Here is a 24,120-nt window from a genome sequence, read left to right as displayed (position 1 = left end):
TTTACTGATTAAAATAAAATACCAAAGATATGGCCAATGAAATAAACTTCTTCCTTAGTGAGGTCTGTGAAATAAAAAGCAAATACAATATGTTAAGCTATTGTATGTATAGCAGGATTTTTCCTTCCGTTAATTAAATATTATGTATGTATTTTCAGATACATTTTTTTCCTAAAATGAGACGGGGGGGGAATTATTTACATGGATAGATAGATAGATAGATAGATAGATAGATAGATAGATAGATAGATAGATAGATAGATAGATAGATAGATAGATAGATAGATAGATAGATAGATAGATAGATAGATAGATAGATAGATAGATAGATAGATAGATAGATAGATAGATAGATAGATAGATAGATAGATAGATAGATAGATAGATAGATAGATAGATAGATAGATAGATAGATAGATAGATAGATAGATAGATAGATAGATAGATAGATAGATAGATAGATAGATAGATAGATAGATAGATAGATAGATAGATAGATAGATAGATAGATAGATAGATAGATAGATAGATAGATAGATAGATAGATAGATAGATAGATAGATAGATAGATAGATAGATAGATAGATAGATAGATAGATAGATAGATAGATAGATAGATAGATAGATAGATAGATAGATAGATAGATAGATAGATCTTTTTTTTTTTTTTATAAATCCACTTTTGTTGAGGAAAAAAAGTTGTCCCAGATTTTAAACACTTTTACTCCCATTATCTAAATAGGCTCTTAGGCATGCCATGCATCCACAGAGAGTCCTAAGGCATGAACCAAGAGCATGCACACCAGGGTGACTATGCCACTGCTTCATTGTGAAACAGTGGGTAAGTAATGTCACCCTGATAGAAATTACATTTTAACTTGCATTTAAAAAAAAAAAAATGGCAATTAGAATTACAAGGTAAACTTCCAGTATCCAATGTATACATTCATATATTTTGGATGTAGATACACTTTAACACTTTTACATCTTGTGCAACTTATGGGGTTAGAGAGTAACTGATACGATCTACCTTGCAATACCTGTGTAAAGGGTAATTAGACTTTAATGCACCACTAACCAAATGTTCTTCCTCAATAAACCAACAAACTTGCCGACATAACAGCTAGCCAGTTAGCACCTCATGAAGGAAGTCAGCAATGGCAGTCCCCATATACAGTATCTCTAATCAGGTTTACTTTAAACTGTAAAAGCTATAAAACAAACAGCTGCAATCATTTTAAGAAAGCTATTTTACAAATCCATCCAATTGTCCATTATGGCAATATGTCCACCAAGTTATGTCATTTGTCACCTAAGTATATTTCTGTGACAGTTGACTTTACAATTGTAATAGCAGTTGTATTGTGGAAAGTGGTATATATTGATCAGTATAGACTGTAATGCTATTCTGTATTCTGATAGAATTCAGCACTCATAATTGGGTAAATTAGGCGCTGCAGAACAATTTGGTTGCCTGCCACATGTCGATTTCAAGAAAACTGATCAGAAGTCAACTTTTTATCTTTTGGACTTCTAGAAAAAAAAAAAAAGTTTTAGAACAAATGCAACAACTTTACATGGCTGATGTGGATTACATTTGCTGAGCATCACTTATCCCTGTGAGGCATTTTTTGTGTTTATTGAATACTTTTATTAAATGTAAAGTAGTGAAGATGTCTTGGTAAAAAAAGGAAATACCCAACTTAGTGGGACATTTACCCTGTAGAACACAAGAGGGCTTGTGTCTAATTCAGTGCACCCCCTTTGCCCCTGGTCAACTGAGTCACAAGAGCCAATTCCCTGAAGGAATTAATAACCCTGCTCCCTATGTCATAATGTCAGACAATGTTAGAACTTAACAATAGCATGCAATGTCAAGCTGCAGCTGCCAAAGCCAGCAGAATATTAGCATGCATAAGGAAGGGGATATTTTCCAGAGATAAAACTATAATCCTGCCACTGTATAAAACTCTGGTCCGACAGCATCTTGAGTATTCTGTCCTGTTCTGGTCGCCAGTCCTCAGGAGGGATGTGTTGGAGGTAGAGAGAGTCCAGAGAAGGGCAACTAAACTAATTAGGGGATTGGAGGACCTAAATTATGAAGAGCGCTTACAAGCGCTTGATTTATTCTCCCTGGAGAAGAGACGCCTGAGAGGGAACATAATAGCAATTTAGAAATACCTCAATGGTGATATCAACGTAGAGAAAAAACTATTCAGTTGCAAAGAATGTATGAAGACACGAGGACATACAATGTGATTAGAGGAGAAGCGATTTAACCTCAGACTACGCAGGGGGTTCTTTACAGTAAGGGCTACAAGGCTGCGGAATTCTCTACCACAAATGGTAGTTACTGCAGGGAGTATGGCTACTTTTAAAAGACACTTGGACGTACATCTCAAGGATAAAAACATTTGGGGGTATGGGAAATGAATACGGCCACACACACCTACACAGGTTGAACTGGATGGACTATTGTCTTTATTCAACCTTAACTACTATGTTACTATGTTAGGGAGAGCTGACCTGTCTGCATTGGCAGAGATCCTGTGCTATACTGTGAAAATCTTGTGATATTCTGCAAACTACTATGGGTTAATTTGTATGCCACTAGCACCAATCACTCCCCTTAAGGTGAGTGTATGACTGATATTGAATATATATATTTTGTTAAAATTTCATAGGTATTTTATTTGTATATTTATTCACACAGGGTCATAATTTTGTATGATCACATATAATGGAATTTGTATTCACATCACATCTGAACATAATTATTCAGTTAATTGGTATATTTAAGCATACCTGTTCTACACCGTATATGAGTTTCAAAACGTTTTAGTTTACATTTGCGCAGCACTCTCTCTATATATTCAACAACTGTGCTATACTGTGGATTGCAATGGTGGGCTACATATCTTTTGGTACCCTTCACACTTCACGGATTCATAGACCCAACAGTGCTTCTTTGGACAACTTTTTTTTTTTTTTTAATTTATAGGCCTTATAATGGAGACTATTCATTCTTATTATTGTTTTTTTTTTCCTTTTCCCTAGAGCCTTTTTTAGGTTTAGATGCAGAGCAGGTGCAGTAGATGCGTGTTGCTGAATAGTAATCTCTGACACAGATCAGCTCCCTGATTTAGCTTTCTACCTTGCGGCTTGCTACACAGTTTGTTTGCTTCAGACTGATCAACAGGCGAAAGGAGGGGAGGAAATTCCTCCAACACTCTTCTGTCACAACTTAATTAAAGACTATTTTGACAGAAAACCTTTGGAAAATTCTTGATCGCACCAAATCTTGCCTGTGCCTTCCTGCTTTCTTTACATTCCTGTTGGCCTCTTGGCTTGTGAGGCTGCCCATGCGTAGAGAGAAAAGCTCAGACATTACTTGGAAGTAATGTGGGGCAGCACAGGGGCTAAGTGGTTAACACCTCCACCTAGTAGCACTAGGGTTGTTGGTCCGAATCCCAACCACAGCACTACCTGCACAGAGTTTGCATGTTCTCCCTGGGCCTGCATGGGTTTCTTTTGGTTTTCTCCCACACTACAAAGACATGCTGGTAGGTAAATTGGCCCTTGTATGTGTATGTATAAAAGGGAGTTATGGACTTTAGACTGTAAGCTATTTGAGGGCAGGGACTGATGTGAATGTACAATATAAATGTACCTGAAATCAATACGTTTTGGAGCTTTTCCTGTCATAGTCAACCTTGGCAGGAAGGCTTGGGAGGCCATTGCAATTATTTAATGCAGGCACATTATAGATGGACTCTGTAAGAGATAAAAGGTGCACATTTTGTGAAAAGTATAATGTTTCTCCATACTGTAACATGTCAAGTATTTCTTCATGCAGATTTGTAAAGTTACTGGAAGGTATGTTTAAAGCCAGAGGTACTCAACTTGTTTTTCTGTTGACTAACAATCCAATGTATCAAAAGATTACAAAGTTTTTAAGTGATCTAATACTTAAGTGGCTGGTAAGCAGGGCTAGGGTCTGTCCTCCTGCTATTTGTACCTACTACAGCTAGTAGATCTAGCAACCCATTGTGCCTCTGCTAAAAAGAACTTGGGCTTTCAGTCATGGCTTTGCAAACATGTCTCCTCTTTCTACTCTAGTTTGTGTTTGTAAATTGAAAAGTGGGATTGATCGATTGATAAATCTATCTACTTTATCTATATTTTTCCATGTCAAGACATGGAAAAATATAACCTGTTTAATGCTCATATGCTCAAACTTGTGTACTGGAAATTGAATTATGCTTGTTATTGCACAGTTGCTGAGATGTAAAAAATCTAATGGTTGATCTAGAAGTGCATGCAAGGAAAATTCTAAAAAGTATGAAACTGGCCTTTATGATTCATATTTTTTCTAGGTTTCTGCAGGAAATATGTTTTTTTGAAATGCACAATATAACACATAAAGCAAAATATATTGTTTTTCTTTTCAGAGTTACATACATGGAAGCAGCCAGGCACAGTTTGTCGCAGAATCTCACATCATTCTACTACTCAGTATCCTTTTCATTTTTGAAAGTTGTATTTATGTGTTAAAGCTACAGTGTGTTTTGGGATCAATACAATTATGCATGCATTGGTTTAAAGCAAGATAGGTGATTTGGTAAATGTTGAACTTGAAATCATATTTAGGTATTAGAGTTTGTGATGTCATGCTACATAAACCTACATAGTCGGTCATACTTACTGTTCAGTCTGTGTGGCTTATTCAGTACGGCAATACAAAGTGCACTGAGAATGTACGAAGTGCAGAAACGCATAGCTTCCAATCAATAATCATCTCTGTAATCAAACTACTGTAAACTGAAATCACTTTTAACTGATGTAGGCTAGAGCACTTAGCAGATCCATATTGCTCTTTGGTCTGTTTTAAAGAATAAACCTCTGTACGAGTTTCTAGAAAAGGTAGGATCAATGAAAAAATAGGGCAACAGTTTCACTGTTTTCTTTCTGTTCTTTTTAATTTACTGTAAGGTGGAATTCCAGCTTACACCTAACTAGCCCTAAAACTGTCCCCTCCCCCATCTTCACACTTATACTAACTAAACCTGTAAAATAAGATGTACACACTTATTTTCAGGCCACTCTAGTTTGGTCAGGTGAACAGGTCCTCTTCTTTGTCCGCCAGCGCAGCTTCAGGGGTGAGGTGTAAGCGCCGACAACAAATGGGCTATTGATTAGTCATCATCCGATATTGTTTCTTTACCGCCAATACCGACATTCTGGTCATCAGATATCGGTATCGGCCGAAATTTTCGGACATTAAATTTTTTTTTTTTTTTAATGGCTACAGGTACTGTGGTGGAGGGATCTGGGGGTCTAAAAGACCCCAAACCCCTCCTCTGCACTTAAAGCATTCAAAATGGTAAGTTTGGCTGTAAGATTTTGAATTCGGCGCCACCAGTACCCGGAAGTGATGTCATGACATCACTTCCGGGTACTCGGTGGCGCCGAATTCAAAGAAATGGAGACTAGGTCAGACAGCGGCAGTGCAGATGGAGACCCGTTTAGACGGCAGCGGTGAAGGTAGGATGCCCGGGTCTCCCGGTGGGACAGGAGACCCGGGTGAGCCTCCCGCTCCTTGGAATGATAGCCAAGCGGCTTCTCAGCCGCATCAGTTGTCATTACAAGACAGCCGACCGTCGGCTATAAACACTGGTACCAGGTTGATGCCTCTAGCTGTAGGCATCACCCCAGTACATGCACTTTCCCGAAATATCGGCAGTATCGGTAAATCAAAAGGCTGATTCCGCTATATCGGGGAAAGTGCATATCGGTCCTCGATATATCGGTCGATCCCTACTATTGATGCCTAAGGGCAGGGCCAAAACTAGGGGGTGGCAGGACCAAAACATGGGGGGGGGTGGCGGGGGGGGCACATTACCTGGGTGCCAACTTGAAGGGGGTGCCAAATTGTCTGCAGTGCTGACACTAGCTGGGATTTTGGAGGTTGGATCATGCCGGACTGACCTGGCTGAGCCTCTGAGCTACATTCACACCATCAGCTGGTCTGTGAGCCCATATTGCCGCTAATCCCAGGGAAGCCAGGTTCCAGATCCCAGGGATTCAGCCTGCTACCTTGAGCCTTGAAGTCAGACCAGGAAAGGAGGAAAGGTGGGGGTGGCATTTTCTAGATCCGATTGGCTGTATTTTCTTCTAGCAGCCGCTGAAGGCCAAAATCAGTGGCTGCAGGAGAAAAATACAGCTGATGGTGATCGGTTCTAGTAAATGCCACCCTCTCCTCTCTTTCTGCACACACACACACACACACCCTGCTGCCAGCTCCCCCTTTTTCACCTTTTCGTTGACTGCTATGGAATGTGTCAGGATGGAGAGGGGGGGGGAAGGGGCCAGTAAATAAGTAATTTACCGGCCCCTTCCTTTTCTGAATGAATAGTGTGAGTGATCAGTAGAGATGTCCCGAACTATTCGCTGGCGAAAATCGCTTGTTCGCGTTCGCCATGGCGGGCGAACATATGCGATGTTCGGTCCGCCCCCTATACGTCATCATTGAGGCAAACTTTGACCCTGTACCTCACAGTAAGCAGACACATTCCAGCCAGTTAGCATACCCGCCCTCTCAGACCCTCCCACCTCCTACAAAAAAACAAGGACAGCATCCATCTAAGATTCATTCTGAAGCTGCAGTGTTAGTTAGAGCAGGGAGAGTGCTGCTGCTGAATTAATAGGGAAATCTTTAGCTAGGCCAGTTCTGTGTCCACTCCAGTCCTCGAAGACTCATCTGCTGTAAGGACAGCGTCCTGACAGCACCCCAAAAAGCCCTTTTTAGGGCTGATACATCAGTCTGCTTTTATTTTTTTTTTATATATATATATATATATATATATATATATATATATATATATATACTGTATATATATATATATATATATATATTGCAGTTGCCTGCCTGCGTGTGAGAGGCCACAGGCCCATAGACTGTACTTTGTGCATACCACTCATATAGGATGGCACAGCACCTTGCAGATAAAAAAGTCATTTAATTTTTCCTCTGTAACATAATTGCAGTTGCCTGCCAGTGAGTGTCAGGCCCACAGACTGTATTGTGCCCACTGCCCACCACTCATATAGGGTGGCACAGCACCTTGCAGATAAAAAAGTCATTTAATTTTTCCTCTGTAATATAATTGCTGTTGCCTGCCAGTGAGTGTCAGGCCCACAGACTGTACTGTGCCCACTGCCCACCACTCATATAGGGTGGCACAGTACCTTGCACGAATAGTACCACTAATCTAAAAAAAAATGACAGGAAGAGGCAGGCCACCCACACAGGGGCCGTCGTGGTTGTGGTGCTGGGATTTCCTTTGTTATTAGAATAATGCCAAGTGTTCTGAGGCCACGTACCCTCAACTTGAAAAATTCTGAGGACATAGTTGACTGGCTTACACAGGACACCCAATCTTCTACTGCTTCCGCTCAGAACCTTGACGCACCATCCACCTCCAGCTCAGATTCGGGCACCTCTCAAGTTACCACTCGCCTGCCCGCTGCCACCACCAACACTAGCACCGCAGCCGCTTCACTTGATCTGTCAGAGGAGTTATTTACACATCAGTTGGAAGAAATGAGTGATGCACAACCATTATTGCCAGAGGATGTAGATAACAGGGATATGTCTCAGTCAGGCAGCATTACACACATGGACTTACGGTGTGATGATGATGATGTTGTACCCACTGCTGCTTCCTTTGCTGAGTTGTCAAATACAGGTGAAGCGGTTGATGATGACGATGTGTCCGTGGAAGAGAAGAAGAACAGGGGGAAAGTTCAGATGGGGAGACAGAGAGGAGGAGGAGATGAGTTGGAAGCAGGTGGAGGTCTTCGCAAGGAACTAGTGGCACAGTCAGACAGCATGTATCGGCACCCGGGGTCAGCCAGACAGCACGCCAATCAGCGCATGCTGTTGCCACCACCAGAATGCCGTCATTGCAAAGCTCAGCAATGTGGCATTTTTTTTGTGTGTCTGCCTCTGATAACAGCGATGCCATTTGCAACCTGTGCCAAAAGAAACTGAGTTGTGGGAAGTCCAACACCCACCTAGGTACAACTGCTTTGCGAAGGCACATGATCTCACATCACAAACGCCTACGGGATCAACACATAATGAGTACAAGCAGCACACAAACTCAAATCCACCATCCTCCTCCTGGTCCAGCATCTTCAGCCACATCAACCACTGCTGTCCTCCTTGCCCCCTCTCAACCACCCGCCACTCCGCCTCTCACCTTCAGCAGTTCCTGCTCATCTGCCCACAGTCAGGTGTCTGTAAAGGAAATATTGGAAAAGAGAAATGGACAGAGGGCGCACCAGCCTAGCACATTATCTTTAAAACAATTTATTGTAATAGACATGTATACACATTATACTCACACGTATATAGACTATTACATGTCTATTACAATAAATTGTTTTAAAGATAATGCACTAGGCTGGTGCGCCCTCTGTCCATTTCTCTTTTCCAGTATCTTCTTTGGGTTACCACGACCCGTTGAGAGTGGCAGCACAGCCTTTAATTTACTACAATTTGACCTGAATCGCATTTTCCGGATACCAGCCGCAAGGCCACCCCTTAAGCGCAGGAGTCTATCGCTCTTTGTACATTTTTGGTTTTTCGTCTGTAAAGGAAATGTTTGAGCGTAAGAAGCCAATGTCACAGAGTCACCCCCTTGCCCGGCATCTGACAACTGGCTTGTTGGAACTCTTAGCCCGCCAGCTTTTACCATACAAGCTGGTGGAGTCTGAGGCCTTCAGAAAATTTGTAGCTATTGGGACACCGCATTGGAAGGTACCCGGCCGAATTTTTTTTTCACAAAAGGCAATCCCCAACCTGTACTCTATTGTGGAAAAGGAAGTCATGGCATGTCTAGCACACAGTGTTGGGGCAAGGGTCCATCTGACCACTGATACCTGGTCTGCAAAGCACAGTCAGGGCAGGTATATCACGTACACTGCGCATTGGGTAAACCTGCTGATGGCTGTCAAGCATGAAATGCGTGGCTCTGCAGAGGAGTTGGTGACACCCCCACGACTTGCAGGCAGGCCTGCTGCCACCTCCTCTACTCCTCCTACTCCATCCTCTTCGCTAACCTCCTCGGCTGAGTCCTCTTCTGCTGCTGCGTCTTGCTCCCCCCAGCTCCCCAGGGGTTATTCCACATCCCGGATACGACAGTGTCACATTGTCTTGGGGTTGACTTGCCTGAAAGCAGAGAGTCACACCTGATAGGGGACAAAACAGAGATTAAACTGGTAAGAATAGTACTACTTAACACACCACTCATATAGGATGGCACAGTAAATTGCACGGCGCACGCGCAGTGCCCCAAATTCGAAGTAAGAGGACTGGCCAACCATCTTTTTCCATCTCCCGGTTCCTAAAATCTATTCCATACACCGGCCCTTGATAGGGGCTGTAACAGGGATTAAACTGATAAGAATAGTACTACTTAACACACCACTCATATAGGATGGCACAGTACATTGCACCATGCACGCGCAGTGCCCCAAATTGGAAGTAAGAGGACAGACCAACTATCTTTTTCCATATCCCGGTTCCTAAAATCTATTCCATACACCGGCCCCTGATAGGGGATGTAACAGGGATTAAACTGATAGGAAAAGTACTACTTAACACACCACTCATATAGGATGGCACAGTACAATGCACGGCGCACGCGCAGTGCCCCAAATTGGAAGTAAGAGGACCGACCAACCATCTTTTTCCATCTCCCGGTTCCTAAAATCTATTCCATACACATACTCCCAAAACAGAGATTAAACTGGTAAGAGCAGATTTTTTTAATTTAAAAAAAGAGGACAGCCTCTGCGGAGCTGGGTATTTTTTGGCCGCGTTATTGAACGCTCATGCACAATGGCTGTAGGCTCATGCGTCCTTTTGCAGAGGTGACAAACCTGGTCAGTCAAACCCAAGGCAACATCATCGACCTAATCCCATAATCCCAATCTCTGGAGCGTGCCCTGCGAAGAGTGCTGGATCAGGCCGTAGATGAGCATGAGGAGGAAGAGTTGTGGTCACCATCACCACCAGAAGCAGCCTTGTTGTTGTCAATTGCTGGACCTGCGGCAACGCAGAGAGAGGAGTCTGAAGAAGAGGCGTCAGAGGAGGAAGGTGGCTTTGAGGAGGTGGAAGACCAACCACAGCAGGCGTCCCAGGGGGCTTGTTGTCACCTTTTGGGGACCCTTGGTGCTGTACGTGGCTGGGTGGAGGAAGAGACCTACAATGACGTCTGTGAGGACAAGGAATGGGACATGGCTAGCTTTGTATCCAACCTTGTGCAAATGGGGAGTTTGCGGTTGTTTGCGGTGCGTTAAACGGGGAGTTTGGTCTGTCAGAGTTTGGTCTGTCACTGTGAAGCGGGCGTAACCCTTACACTACCTGATTGATACAACATCATACCTGATCGTATACACACACTGGATGTTTTAAAGCACGTTATACCAAACAATTTAGGAATGTTAGGTGATTTATGCCCTTTATGGATTAAAACCTAACTCTGCTTCAACTAAGTAATTTTCCTTGGGAGTTTTTCCATGGATCCCCCTGCATGCCACAGTCCAGGTGTTATTCCCCTTGAAACAACTTTTCCATCACTATTGTGGCCAGAAAGAGTCCCTGTGGGTTTTAAAATTCGCCTGCCTATTGAAGTCTATGGCGGTTCGCCCGTTTGCGAACATTTGCGGAAGTTCGCGTCCGCGGTTCGCGAACGGAAAATTTTATGTTTGCGACATCTCTAGTGATCGGTTATGATTATTAATAACTGAAGCATAGTGAACTGTGTTGTTTACTATGGTTCAGTTGTGAATGAACAGGAAACTGCTCAGCACAGACCACTCCCTATTCATTAAGTTGAGGCTGCAGAGAAAGGAATTGAAGAACCTATGTCCTCAATTCCTTCTCCTGTCCTAAAAGTGAGACATCAGGGGTTTGATGTTCTCAAAAAAATGTAAAAAATAATTTAAAAAAATGGTAAAAAAGAATAAAAATAAAAAACTACTGACACCATACACTGCCCTACTAACACCAAACTCTTCCTTACTGCCACCGTCCACTGCTCAACTTACACCGTCTACTGCTCTACTGACACCATCCACTGATCTACTGACACCAACCTCTCCCCTACTGACATCAGTCTCTGCCATATTGACACTGCCCATGCACCATCTATTACCCACCTGACACTGCCAACACATTATCCACTGGTCTACCGAGTGACATTGTCAACTTATAAGTTAGGCCAAGTTCATATTTTTACAGTGACATTTGGTTTAGTAATCTTAGTATATTTTATGGGTACAAGAATGCTTTTGTTTTATATAACCATGCCCCTTTAAACCCCCTCTAACTTTTAACTCAATGTAGTACACAACGCATGAAACATTGCTTTTCTCATTGGGGTATCCAAAGGTGTCTCGGGTCTTTTACAATCCTATAGTGTATACTATAAAAAAATAAAAATTGGTATGTGCCACTAAGGTGTTTGGAATTGGCTTGAAGAAAAGATGGCAACCTTAGCCACCATGCCAGAAGAAAGCAGCAGCGCTTTGTGGTGACTTCAAGCCTCACCCCCACAGCGGATTGGGAGGGCTCACTTCTTATTTCTTGGTGGCCCCCATCCTAATCCACTACAGAAGTGGGGCTTGAAATCTCTATTACCAAAACTTTTATTATTATTACCATCCTATAGCTTATCTATGTATTTATTACGTTCCCCCTCGCTGGGCAGGGGGCTGGGAGTGTATGGATAGAGAACTTCCCTCTGGGATGGGGAGGGGGTGCTGAACTGAGTCTTTGACCTGGGTGAAAGAATATTTAGCTTTGCCACTGCCTATGGATGACATCACTACTCCAGACTTTACTAGCTGTTGTCAGTGTGCTCTTTCCTCTCCCCTGAAGCTGCCGCTGGCTGACACAGGGGAGGTCAGGGATAGTACTAGAGTGGCCTGAAAATAGGTAAGTATATAAATCCAAAATTGGTATAGAAGCTCTCACAAGTCTTGCAGAGGAGATAGATCAAAACAGAAAAGTTTTTATTAATAATGTTTAAGTAAGCACAGTCCATTATTCTCAAGACTTCTCAAGTTTTGAGAAAGATGAACTAAGCTTTATTGAAACATTTTGACCTATCTCCTTTGCAAGACCCGTGCCTATATACCAGTTTTGGATTTGTGTGGATTTCTTTGTGGATGAACACCTGGTCATTTACTTCAAACATAGAGTGTGGGTAAGTATATATAGTACATCTTTCTTACACAGGTTAGTCAGCTTATGTTTTTGGGGGTGGAGGGGTGGGAATAGGAAAGGTTAGAAATCCACTTTGATATTAAATATTCTGTACCTAAGTTTGTAAGAGAGGATTTAGTTTACTTTGAACTCACAAACTTGTAAAAGAAGCTTTACTTTCAAAAATCAGCCAACATAAACCTTATGAAAAAAAGTAATTACAAATTTGTTACATTTTTCCCAATGTTCTTCTTGTATGTGAATACGTATGCAAACATAAAGGTGACAGATTTATGACCTTTAAGCCTAGTACACACAATGAGATTATCGGACAAATGACGTTTTTTTTTTTTTTTTTGCATGCTTGTCTCCCTATCGAAAATGAAGAGGTTACTAAAGTATGAAAATGCTTGTATGATTGAAATAAAAATCCGGAAGTGATGTAATGTATTTTTATTGTATTTTTGGATGAAAACTGTACTGATTAGATTGAAAATAGTATGATCTGGTATCGTACAAGAAAAACTTTTGTGTTTGTCCCCTCAAATAATTTCGGACGAAAGCTGTGTACTAACGATCAGATTATAGTACGATTGCTTCAAAAGCAGTATTTGTACGATATTTTGATTGTGTGTACTAGGCTTTAGTCTCTAAGATCTGACTTTGAATCAACATGATTAGTTTATGTAACATGGTACTAAAAGATGTCTTGGTAATAGAATCTAATAGCTGATGTTCTAAAATAGCTCATATCTTAGCCTCCTGCTGTATGTGGAAGCAAGTTGCCACTTGTTTTAGGACTCTCTGCTTTCATCCGGTTTATAATTAAGATAACATTGGTATAAAACATTAAATAATTGAATGCCTCAAAGAGAAACCATGGGCAGTTCGTAGGCATTAATGAGATTGTGACAAGCTTAAAGTGTAACTCCACTTTTGTTGAGAAAAAAACATTCCCCTCTGGGTGATCTATGTACATTACAAGGATTGTAACAAACTTTGTTGCAGATTCCTACCTTTTGTTATTTTGAAGAAATCATTGTTTGTTCTTCTGCGCCTCTGTTCTGAGTGGGTCAAATGGGATTGGCTTCATAATTATCTGTCAGCTGTGAAAGCTGCAGGGCACTTATGAGGAAAACTGCTGGGCCTGCATCCCTTTAGTGTTTTTATTGGGAGTATCTCACCAAAAATAAAATTTTTATTGCAGGGGATGCCAAAAATCTGACTTGTATCTTTGGCAGACTTCTGGGAAAATTGGTGAGCCAATCACACAAGCAGGAAATCATGTTTCTGGGGTGTAGTCAGTACACATTCTGTGTACAGAACAGCTCCAGGTAGCCATATTGAATTGTATTTTCTGAAAATTACAATAGCTGCAGATTGAAAAGGAAGGCTCATTTTCTTAATAATATTCAATTACAATATGATTTTTGTCGCAATTGTATACGCTTTTTTTTTTGCTATTTTTTTCCCCCACAAAAGTGTAGTTACCCTTTAAAGCTGAACTCCAGGAATCCTGCTACTTTGCAAAAAAAATAAATGTTGGCATACTAAGAGTTAAGGCCAACTACATGCATGCCACCTCCTGGACTTTTCTCTTTAACCTTCCTAGCAGTATTTCCGAGTGTGGCCTGGGGTTTATTTTCAGTAGCAAAAGCAGTAAGCCTGAGCCATACTCGGGATTACTCCAGAATGATACTCTTCTTCCCCTGCGATCCCCCGCCGTCCTCTCCAGCCTTCCTGCAGCTGTCCTCCCGATGTCCTCTCGCTCTGTGCTCAGCTGATGCCGACATCTTCTTCTGGTTCCCTTCCCTGTGAGTGCTGCATCGCAGGGGGGTTGAACTGGCAGGAGATTGAAAAAGAAAAAAAAAACAAATTACATGATACAGTGTAATCTGTTAGAATTACAACTTTGTATCATGCCATTTCACCTAGAGGCTTTTCCAATGCCCTGCCTGTACTTTTTGCAGTACTTTGTGCCTGGAAAATTGATAACGTCCATGGCGTCCAAAAAGCGTTCTTTTAGCTCAAAAACGATTTTGGACAAACTAGAAAACAGCATCGGTGTATCGGAATTATTTGAAGAACTGAGCGATAGTGATTTGTGGGAAAAATCATCATCAGGTACTAAAAGTGCGACTGAGCTCAGCGATGTGCAGACTTGGTGCTCTATTGACTGCAATACGTATTAGGCAGTGCCCCGAGTATAGATTCTCCCTCATAATGAAATATCTCCAGTTGGAAAACAATCAAGAATTTGATGAAATGTATTATTATTACATTATGATTTATGATTTCGTGTTTCAACTTTATCATACCCGGGATGTCTAATAGACTCTTGTTTGGACAGATTTGAGTTATTCCTAAGAATTACAGGCCTAAAATATAAAACATATTTCCATGCAAAACAATGTACCGCTTTAGCACATAAATTCTGACATAATCAGACGCCAGGGAGGTTAATTGACATATGACAATTTTATGAAGACAAATATCACTATATTTCCAGAAGTTCAAATTGTGGGACCTTCTGGTCTTAGCTCCTTTAACAGCAGAGTCAATGCAGCTGCTATGCTTGCATCTCCCTTCCTCCTACCCAGTCACAGAAGCCTTCATATTGTGTGAACTCATTTACAAAATACAAAAGCTTCTGTGAATGGGCAACAAAGGGGAGGGGTGAGTAAAGCAGCTGTCTGACTTCTCAAGGCCCTGAGTGTCTCCCCTGGGAGTGCCATAAACCTGACAGGTATAAATAATAGAGATAAGTCTGCAAGGGGGCATGCACCTTAACACATAGCACGCCTACACATTCATCAAAGTGGCTGAATTCCTGAAATTCAGCTTTAAAGTGTATGTAAAGGCCAACTTGTCTTTGTAGTTTTAGGCAAAAGATGGAAAGGCTAGAACCACTGTAAGGTTTTTATTGCTGTCTGTGCCACTGCTGGGTAGATTCACCCTCACTACTGGTCCTGTGACAATTTTTTTTTTCATTATAGAAGTGACAACAATATCAACAAGTTGTCAATAAAAAATGAGGTAAGGGAAATTCTTCCAGTTGGGAAACCCGGTCTGGTGACATGTAAGAAGAATGATCTCCTCTTCTTACTGTGTCTCTGGGACAAGAAGTGAGGGCAAATATATCCCACAGAATGCCGTCATAACTTACAAGTCTTAACCATTCCTATTCTATCTTAAAGTAAAAAAAAAATAAAGTTTGAACATTACATAATATATGTAATTGTATAGTTTTATTATTTCTAGTTTTGTTTTCCTGTTCCCTGTATAGCAGTGCTGCACAATGTATGTGTGTTACTGTTCCTGTCTCTTAGTGCAAGTCTAGGGGGCAGGTTTAACCTGAATAAATCCAGCAATCTCTCTGTGAGAATAACACAGTGGCGTAGCGTGGGTTGTCAGCACCCGGGGCAAGGTAAGTAATTTGCGCCCCCTACACAAATCTACTAGACCACTACACAGACACCTACACTGACCTATCTTATTCCTGCACTAACATACCTTATTCTTGCACTAACCAACCTGATCACTACACAGACCTACCTAATTTCTATACAGACACCTACACGGACCTTCCTGACCACTACACAGACCTACCTGACAATTACACTGACCACTACACAGATCTACCTGTTACCTGCACTAACCTACCTGATCACTATAATGACACCTACAGAGACCTATCGGACCACTACACGGACCTCCCTGACCACTACACTGGCCAACCTAATTACTATACTGACAATTACACAAAATTAAATCAATGGGCTGCCAACATGCAGAACACAGGTAACAATGTTATAAAGCTAGCCTCATATCCTTCACATTACAATCCTGTCATTACAATAGTGTTCTCAGCCCCCTGCAAATCCCCCCCCCCCTTCACATTACAATCCTGTCATTACAATAGGGTTCTCAGTCCCCCCTGCACATCACATGCCTGTCCTCAGCCCACCTTCATATCTCCCCTCCTCCCATCACATCCTTGTCATCACCCCCCCCATTTACATTCCTATACTTATGCCCCTTTATATCATGCCCCTCCTCCTTCACATTTCTGTCCTCAGCCCCCCTCTGCATTCCTGTGCTTAGCCCCCTTTATATCACCTCCCTTCCGCCTTTACATTCCTGTCCTCATCCTCAGTACCCCTTTACAGTACATTCCTGTCCTCATCCCCAGTACCCCTTTACATTCCTGTCCTCATCCCCAGTACCCCTTTATATTCCTGTCCTCATCCACTACCCCTTTACATTCCTGTCCTCCTCCACTACCCCCCTACCCCTTCTCTACCCTGTTACATTCCTGTCCCCCAATACCCCTTTACATTCCTGTCCTCATCCCCAGTACCCCTTTGCATTCCTGTCCTCATCCCCAGTACCCCTTTATATTCCTGTCCTCATCCCCAGTACCCCTTTGCATTCCTGTCCCCCCACTACCCCTTTACATTCCTGTCCCCTAGTACCCCTTTACATTCCTGTCCCCCACTACCCCTTTACATTCATGTCCTCATCCCCAGTACCTCTTTACATTCCTGTCCCTCATTACCCCTTTACATTCCTGCCCCCAAGTACCCTTTTACATTCCTGTCCCAAAACTACCCCTTTACATTCCTGTCCCCCACTACCCCTTTACATTCCTGTCCCCCACTACCCCTTTACATTCCTGTCCTCAGCTTTACCCTATCTTCAGATTCCTGTCCTCACCCCCCCACACCCCTTTACATTCCTGTCCTCATCCCCACTACCCCCTTACATTCCTGTCCCTCAATACCCCTTTACATTCCTCTCCCCCACAACCCCTTCACTACCCCTTTACATTCCTGTCCCCCACAATCCCTTTACCTTCCTCTCCTCATCCCTCATCCCCAGTACCCCTTTACATTCCTGTCCTCATCCCCAGTATCCTTTTACATTCCTGTCCCCCAGTACCCCTTTACATTCCTGTCCCCCACTACCCCTTTACATTCCTGTCCCCCCACTACCCCTTTACATTCCTGTCCCCCCACTACCCATTTACATTCCTGTCCCCCACTACCCCTTTACATTCCTGTCCCCCCCTACCTCTTTACATTCCTATCCCCACTAACCCTACATTCCTGTCCTCAGCTTTACCCCATCTTTAGATTCCTATCCGCAGCCCCCCCCCATCTTCAGATTCCTCTTCTCACCCCCCATCTTCAGATTCCTGTTCTCACCCCCCCCCCATCTTCAGATTCCTGTTCTCACCCTCCCCCCATCTTCAGATTCCTGTTCTCACCCCCCCCCCCATCTTCAGATTCCTGTCCTCACCCCCCCACACCCCTTTACATTCCTGTCCTCATCCCCACTACCCCCTTACATTCCTGTCCCTCAATACCCCTTTACATTCCTCTCCCCCACAACCCCTTCACTACCCCTTTACATTCCTGTCCCCCACAATCCCTTTACCTTCCTCTCCTCATCCCTCATCCCCAGTACCCCTTTACATTCCTGTCCTCATCCCCAGTATCCTTTTACATTCCTGTCCCCCAGTACCCCTTTACATTCCTGTCCCCCACTACCCCTTTACATTCCTGTCCCCCCACTACCCCTTTACATTCCTGTCCCCCCACTACCCATTTACATTCCTGTCCCCCACTACCCCTTTACATTCCTGTCCCCCCCTACCTCTTTACATTCCTATCCCCACTAACCCTACATTCCTGTCCTCAGCTTTACCCCATCTTTAGATTCCTATCCGCAGCCCCCCCCCATCTTCAGATTCCTCTTCTCACCCCCCATCTTCAGATTCCTGTTCTCACCCCCCCCCCATCTTCAGATTCCTGTTCTCACCCTCCCCCCATCTTCAGATTCCTGTTCTCACCCCCCCCCATCTTCAGATTCCTGTTCTCACCCCCCCCCCCCCCATCTTCAGATTCCTGTCCTCAGCCCTCTCCCCCCCCCATCTTCAGATTCCTGTCCTCAGCCCTCTCCCCCCCCCCCCCCCCATCTTTAAATTCCTGTCCTCAGCTCCCCCTTCACAGCACCATCAGCTTCCTCCATGATACTCACAGAGCAGGAAGCAGCTGGACAGCTCCGCATGGACGGCCGTAAGCATGAAGCTTACATGAGAAGCAGGGCAGCTCTGGAAGGAGGGCGGGATCTGCACAACTTTTCTAGGTAACCAGCTTGTGATTGGTTGCTAGCAACCAATCACCTGCGGGTTAACTTGAAGTCCCGCCCTCCATCCGGAGCTGTACTGGCTCTGATATCAGCCTCCTGCCGCCCGCCGTTCAGGATGGCTGAGCAGATGGCTGAGCAAGCAGGCTGCTAAATGGCAGCGGCCGCCGCAGGATGCGCCCCCCCAGATATTGCGCCCGGTGCGGCTTGCCCCCCCAGCACCCCCCACGCTACGCCACTGGAATAACACTTTAACTTTGTTACCTTCAAAGTGATTTGGAAATCTTCTCAGCTAGTTTTGTGCTTTAAATGTCTTTGCCTAGTTGCATTACCAGACAAAGATCCTTCAATTTCATAATTCAGCTAGACAGCTTCCTGGGCTATCTGCCTGCTCATTGGAGCAATTATATACAGTATTATAATATTATTGCCAATTAATTGTTTAGTAATTGAGCTTGAGGCCTGAAGGTGTAACACAGAAAAGCACAATGCTGAATCAGTGGTATTATCTGCCTTCATAAACAGTGTTTAAATCACAAGACTGACTAAACAGAATTCTGAATCCTGGTAGGTAAAATGGTTTGGCTGGAGTTCCACTTCAAACAGGCAACGCCAATCATATTCTCCACTAAAAAGATTGCACTAACAAACGTTAAATACAAAACCCATTTTATACAATGTTGTATGTAACGGCAATCAGGTAAGCATTTGCATTTTGCAGACATAACAGCCCCACTCTTCCACCCCACTAAGAAGGTTTTCCTCAAGATTTTGGAGTGCCAAAAGAACATTTATGAGATCAGATACTGATTTAGGGCAAGAAAACCTTGCTGACAATCTGCATCTGTTCATCCTAAAGCTGTTCATTAGGGCTAAAAACATGGCCCGGTGTGGGCTACTAAGGGCAGCTTTACACTTCAAACTCACACAGTATATACGTTGTTTTTGTGCAGGTTAGCTGTGCTTTCTCATAGATTTCGAATATGTCCCATGGTTTAGGTGCATTTTCTTAAGTGAGTACAGTCAAGCTGCAACAGAAAAGGATCTTTGCTAAACTGTTGCCACAAGGTTGGAAGTGTACAGTTGTGTAAAATGTCTTTTTATGCTGCATGCTGCCGTATTAACAGTTTCCTTAAATGGAAACACTTGAATTTAATTATTGGGTGGGATGCTCACATATGTAGAAAGATGATCTGCACACCGGTAGTTGCTCTTAAAAAAAACCTTCATCTTTATTCAGGAACCACAGAACACAACTGCTGATAAGATCAGTTGACGCGTTTCAACCTATAAGGCCTTGGTTATAACTAAGGCCTTATAGGCTGAAACGCCTCAACTGATCTTATCAGCAGTTGTGTTCTGTGGTTCCTGAACTAAAATGAAGATTTTTGAAGAGCAACTACCAGTGTGCGGATCATCTTTCTACATATGTACTCAGTTAAATGGCTGTGGATCGGGGACACGGGAGCTCGTTTATTGGTGAGCTGTATGGGTAGTAGCACTGCTCCTTCTGTTTGCATGTGGGATGTTCACATACATTTCTCCTTATAAAAAAAATAATCAGATTTACGTTATGTAATACTGTTATCAAAGTGTATTGTTATGTTTGGGGAATTCACTCAATGGTGTATAGCCTTTCTAGTGTGTTCACTCCGGCCGGGAATTGTTTTAGGGCTTGATGGCCCACTATTATTTAAAATAAAAGTTAAAAAATGTTCCACAAAATAAACGGTTTGGCCTCTCAGGGGTTTCCAACACCACTTCCAAACACAACAGAAAGGGTTATCCATGCAGTAGTGCTAAGCATTCTTCCTTCAATGCTGTTTAACACATAGGTGCTTCCTTTAGCCTCTGGGATCATTTTCGCCGCACTGCTGCTCAGGTCTTTTGACTGGTCCCTTGAAACGGTTCACAATACCTTCCGTGTTGACATTCCAATTATGCACCACTCTCATGCATCCTCTGCACAATAGTGGAGCATTGCACTTTTGCCAAGTCCTAGATTATAAAGGCTGTGCACTAGTTATCGTCCGATATCGGATTTTCGTTGCCGATATTTTGGCCATTGAATATCAGTATCGGCCAATATTGGCCGATATTTTTGTACATTTAAAAAAAAAATGTTTCTTTTTTTATTTTTACACTTGACAGGTACTGTTGTGGTAGGATCTGGGGTCTAACATGCCCTTGTAATGACAGCCGAGCGGCTTCTCAGCTGCATCGGTTGTCATTACAAGACAGCCGATTGTTGGCTATGGACGCCGGTACCGGGGTGATGCCTCTAGCAGCAGGCATCACTCCAGTACAGCACTTTCCCAAAATATCGGCAATATCGGTAACCTCAGGGGCAGATTCCGATATATTGGGGAAAGTGCAGATCGGCCCTCGATATATCGGCTTTGCTGATAATCGGTCGATCCCTACTGTGCACACATGCACATGCAGCATGCTGGTCCTCGATAATACCTGAACACTGGGTTAGAGGTTTTTTCCCTTCCAATGCTCTCCAAGGACTCTGAAACCAGACCCTGATCCGGGAGTTACAAAGCCCAGAGAAAACCAAATAAACAAATTTTTCCTCTCTGAACAGATATTCTGGAGCCCCCAATCTGTGTCCTTTGTGAAACTGTTGGCATTTCTACTTATTTCAACCCAATAGCAGGCCATAGCACCGCAACAATATGTGAGCCCGAACAATGAATGCCTCTTGATCCTGCTAGAAATCCACTTGCTGTTGGGTTCTTTGTATGCTGCATAGCTCTCCAAGATGTGTTAATACCCTGCCCAGTTCTTTATGAATGCTACTAAGCATCTCCCCTCTATGTGACTGTTCCAACACATTTCCTGTCCTATAGTAACAATGTGGCTTGAATTATGTAAATAATATCACTTTAGGTTACATTTCTATTAGAAAAAGCATAAGGGGGAAAGTCGCTCGCTCAGGAGTTGGGGGAGGAGCATGCCAATGGCGCCAGTTTCGAGCGCACGCTAGAGCGCCATGGAAAGCAGTCCAGAGGAATGCTTGTGGAGACTCCCGACCTTCCACCCCCCATAAGCAGCTAGCCTGAGACCTCACCCCCCCTCCTCACTCGTTCCAGTCGGACCCCAGGAGAGCTCCCCCGGGCACGCTACATCTGCTGAACCCGCCGAACATCGCTGATTACCGGGGAAGCAGCAACCGACTCGGGGATAGCCGCAACATAGACAGAGAGGGCAGAGGCTCCTCCTGTCATTGGAGAGCAGCACTAGATGGATCCTATGCTGAGAGATGAAACAGCACCCGGACAACTGACCTAACTCACAGCAAAAGAGTGATCAATCACACAGCGCGGGAGGCGATCCGGGACCGAGTCGCAAGGGACTGGTGAGAGGGTGAAAGTCCCCCAATTCTTTCAAGTCTTTCTGCTTTTCCCCTATTCCATATAAACTGTAAACTTTGCCTAAAGCAAACACCATCAAGATACCCCCTTATGGAGAGATGTTGACTGTGTGAATTTTGCTGGGATAGGAATCTCTCTGTCTTGCTCAGCATCCTGGTTCTAAGGAGGGGTATGCCATAGTTCACCAATTGGAGAAAGGACCCAATAAGCGAGCCCCCCTACTATTACTTACTACTGGCTTGGTGTTAAAGTGTTCCCTGTCCTGATAACCCTGTCTAGGGAGACATCAATAGACTGTATTACACCATGATGGAATAATATTTGGCTCTCCTAGTATCAGTTGACTGTTAAGGGGCAAACTATCGCTCCCTAAGAGTTATATCTAGGTTTGAAGACCCCTTAGGGACCATAATATAGATCACCTTGGAAAGTCTATATAAGAACCATAGGAGGGAGCTACACAAAAGATCTTACTGAACCCCCCCTAATTGTTGACTCTCTGGAGGCTTCCATCATACACACACTGTATACTCTCTTACGTATTATAAGATTGGTATCTATTATAGGCTGTTTCGTAAAGACTGTATGAGAATATTCTGACATAACTTATAAAGGGAAGCCTATGACATCACTGTTTTACCCTGCTGTTAAGAAAAGTACTCAACATAACTCTCTCTGCATAGCTGTCCCAAAAGCAGCCGGATTTATTTATTTATTCTTTATTGGACTTGGCTATTTCCCATCTTAAAAGAGGTGACGATTATACCCTCTTTTTGGAAAAAAGATATTAAAAGAGCAAATTATATAACATTTCCCCCTATTCCCGCCCTGGAAAAACTCTAGTGAACGGTTGGGATCAATAAGAAGGAATTTGGGGTTACACGGCCCTCGTCACTTAAGAGGGTTGTAGGACTGAACCACACTGGAGAAAAAATCAAGGGAATTAACCCATCAGATCCTACCAGGTCAAGCTTGTACTTGGTGAAAAAGCAAGAGTACATGCTATAAATACTAGCCATATATAAAAGGAAGTCATATGTCTAAAATGAAGAATAAACAGACAAAGGAGGTGATGGGGAAACCCGCAAAAATTATGGCTAGTCCTGGGACTATTAAAATGTACATGACTCAGGAAGGGAAAGGACAAAATGGAACATCTGAAAATCAACCAGTTGTAAGACCAAAACAAAATGGTGAAGGAAATAAAAAAACCAAAAGGACCAAAAGCATCAGGAGCAATGGGAGAGGAGAGTCTAGATCTATCTAGAGAGAGTACACAAACAATGGGAGACAGTGAATCAGGGAAGGAAGAAGATCTAAGGATTAAAGATCAACCCCCTACAAAATCAGAAATTATGGAAATGTTCTCTAATTTAGAGAGACCAATTAAAACCGAAATGTCCAATCTATATGGAGACTTAGGACATATTTTGATAAGAGTAGAAGAAACAGAAACAAAGATAGATACCCACAGAAAAAAGTTAACAAAATTAAAAGAACAAATTAAGAAAATACAGCTAGAACAGAGGAAAATGTCATACAAGATGGAGGACCAAGAGAATAGAAATAGAAGGAAGAACCTGCAGATCAGAGGATTACCGGAAAAAGATAAAGAAGAAAAATTAGAAGAAATGCTGGAAAGTGTTTTCAACCTGCTTTTGGGGAATCCAATCACAGATAAAATAGAATTTGAAAGAGTCCATAGAATACGAAAACCTCTGAATGCCAAAAGAGAAAAATCAAGAGATGTGATAGCGAGATTCCATAAATACGAAGTAAGAGCCCAAATCTGGGAAAAAATGAGAGACAGACCAATAATGAGATATGAAGGGGTAGACCTTCAAGTCTTCCCGGATCTCTCACAGGAACTAATCAATAGAAAACGCATCCTAAAACCGGTTGTGGAAGTTTTAAAGAAACAAAATATACAGTATTTTTGGAGTCACCCACCGGGACTAGGAGTACGAAGAGAAGGAAAGACGGTCTTGCTGAGGTTTCCAGAAGGCACTTTAACGTTCTGTGAGGCTTTAAAAATACCAGTAATGGAAATTCCTGGATGGACAGATCAAGTGATTCCAGAGGAGGAATCAGAGGAAGAAAATCAGTGGCAAGAGAAAATAAAGAAGAATAAGAAAACAAAGGAAAAAATTAAGAACTGGGGACTGGACTGGGGGGGATCCAAGTGAGGGGGGGGATGGGGAGGGACAGTGAAGGAGGGGGGAGGAAGTAAGAGGGAAACTTAGGAAGAGATCCAAGAGGACGGCCCCATGGAGGCAATAGCTTGCATTAACCATCATCCCAAGTATAGGGAAG

General features: G+C 43.0%; 1 protein-coding gene across 1 annotated transcript in view; it reads left to right on the top strand.

Annotated features, from left to right (window-relative positions):
- The window catches only part of TUSC3 (tumor suppressor candidate 3), a 457,774-nt gene that overhangs the window by 382,758 nt on the left and 50,896 nt on the right, over positions 1 to 24,120 (top strand). The window contains exon 7 of the mRNA XM_082244046.1: positions 4,452 to 4,515. Within this exon, the coding sequence (XP_082100172.1) occupies positions 4,452 to 4,515 (64 nt within the window). The remainder of the gene's footprint in view (positions 1 to 4,451; positions 4,516 to 24,120) is intronic.

Source organism: Pelophylax lessonae (assembly GCF_965119305.1).
Source record: "Pelophylax lessonae genome assembly, chromosome: 1".
In the NCBI taxonomy this organism is placed as follows: Eukaryota; Metazoa; Chordata; class Amphibia; order Anura; family Ranidae; genus Pelophylax; species Pelophylax lessonae.
This window is presented reverse-complemented; position numbering and strand designations above follow the sequence as displayed.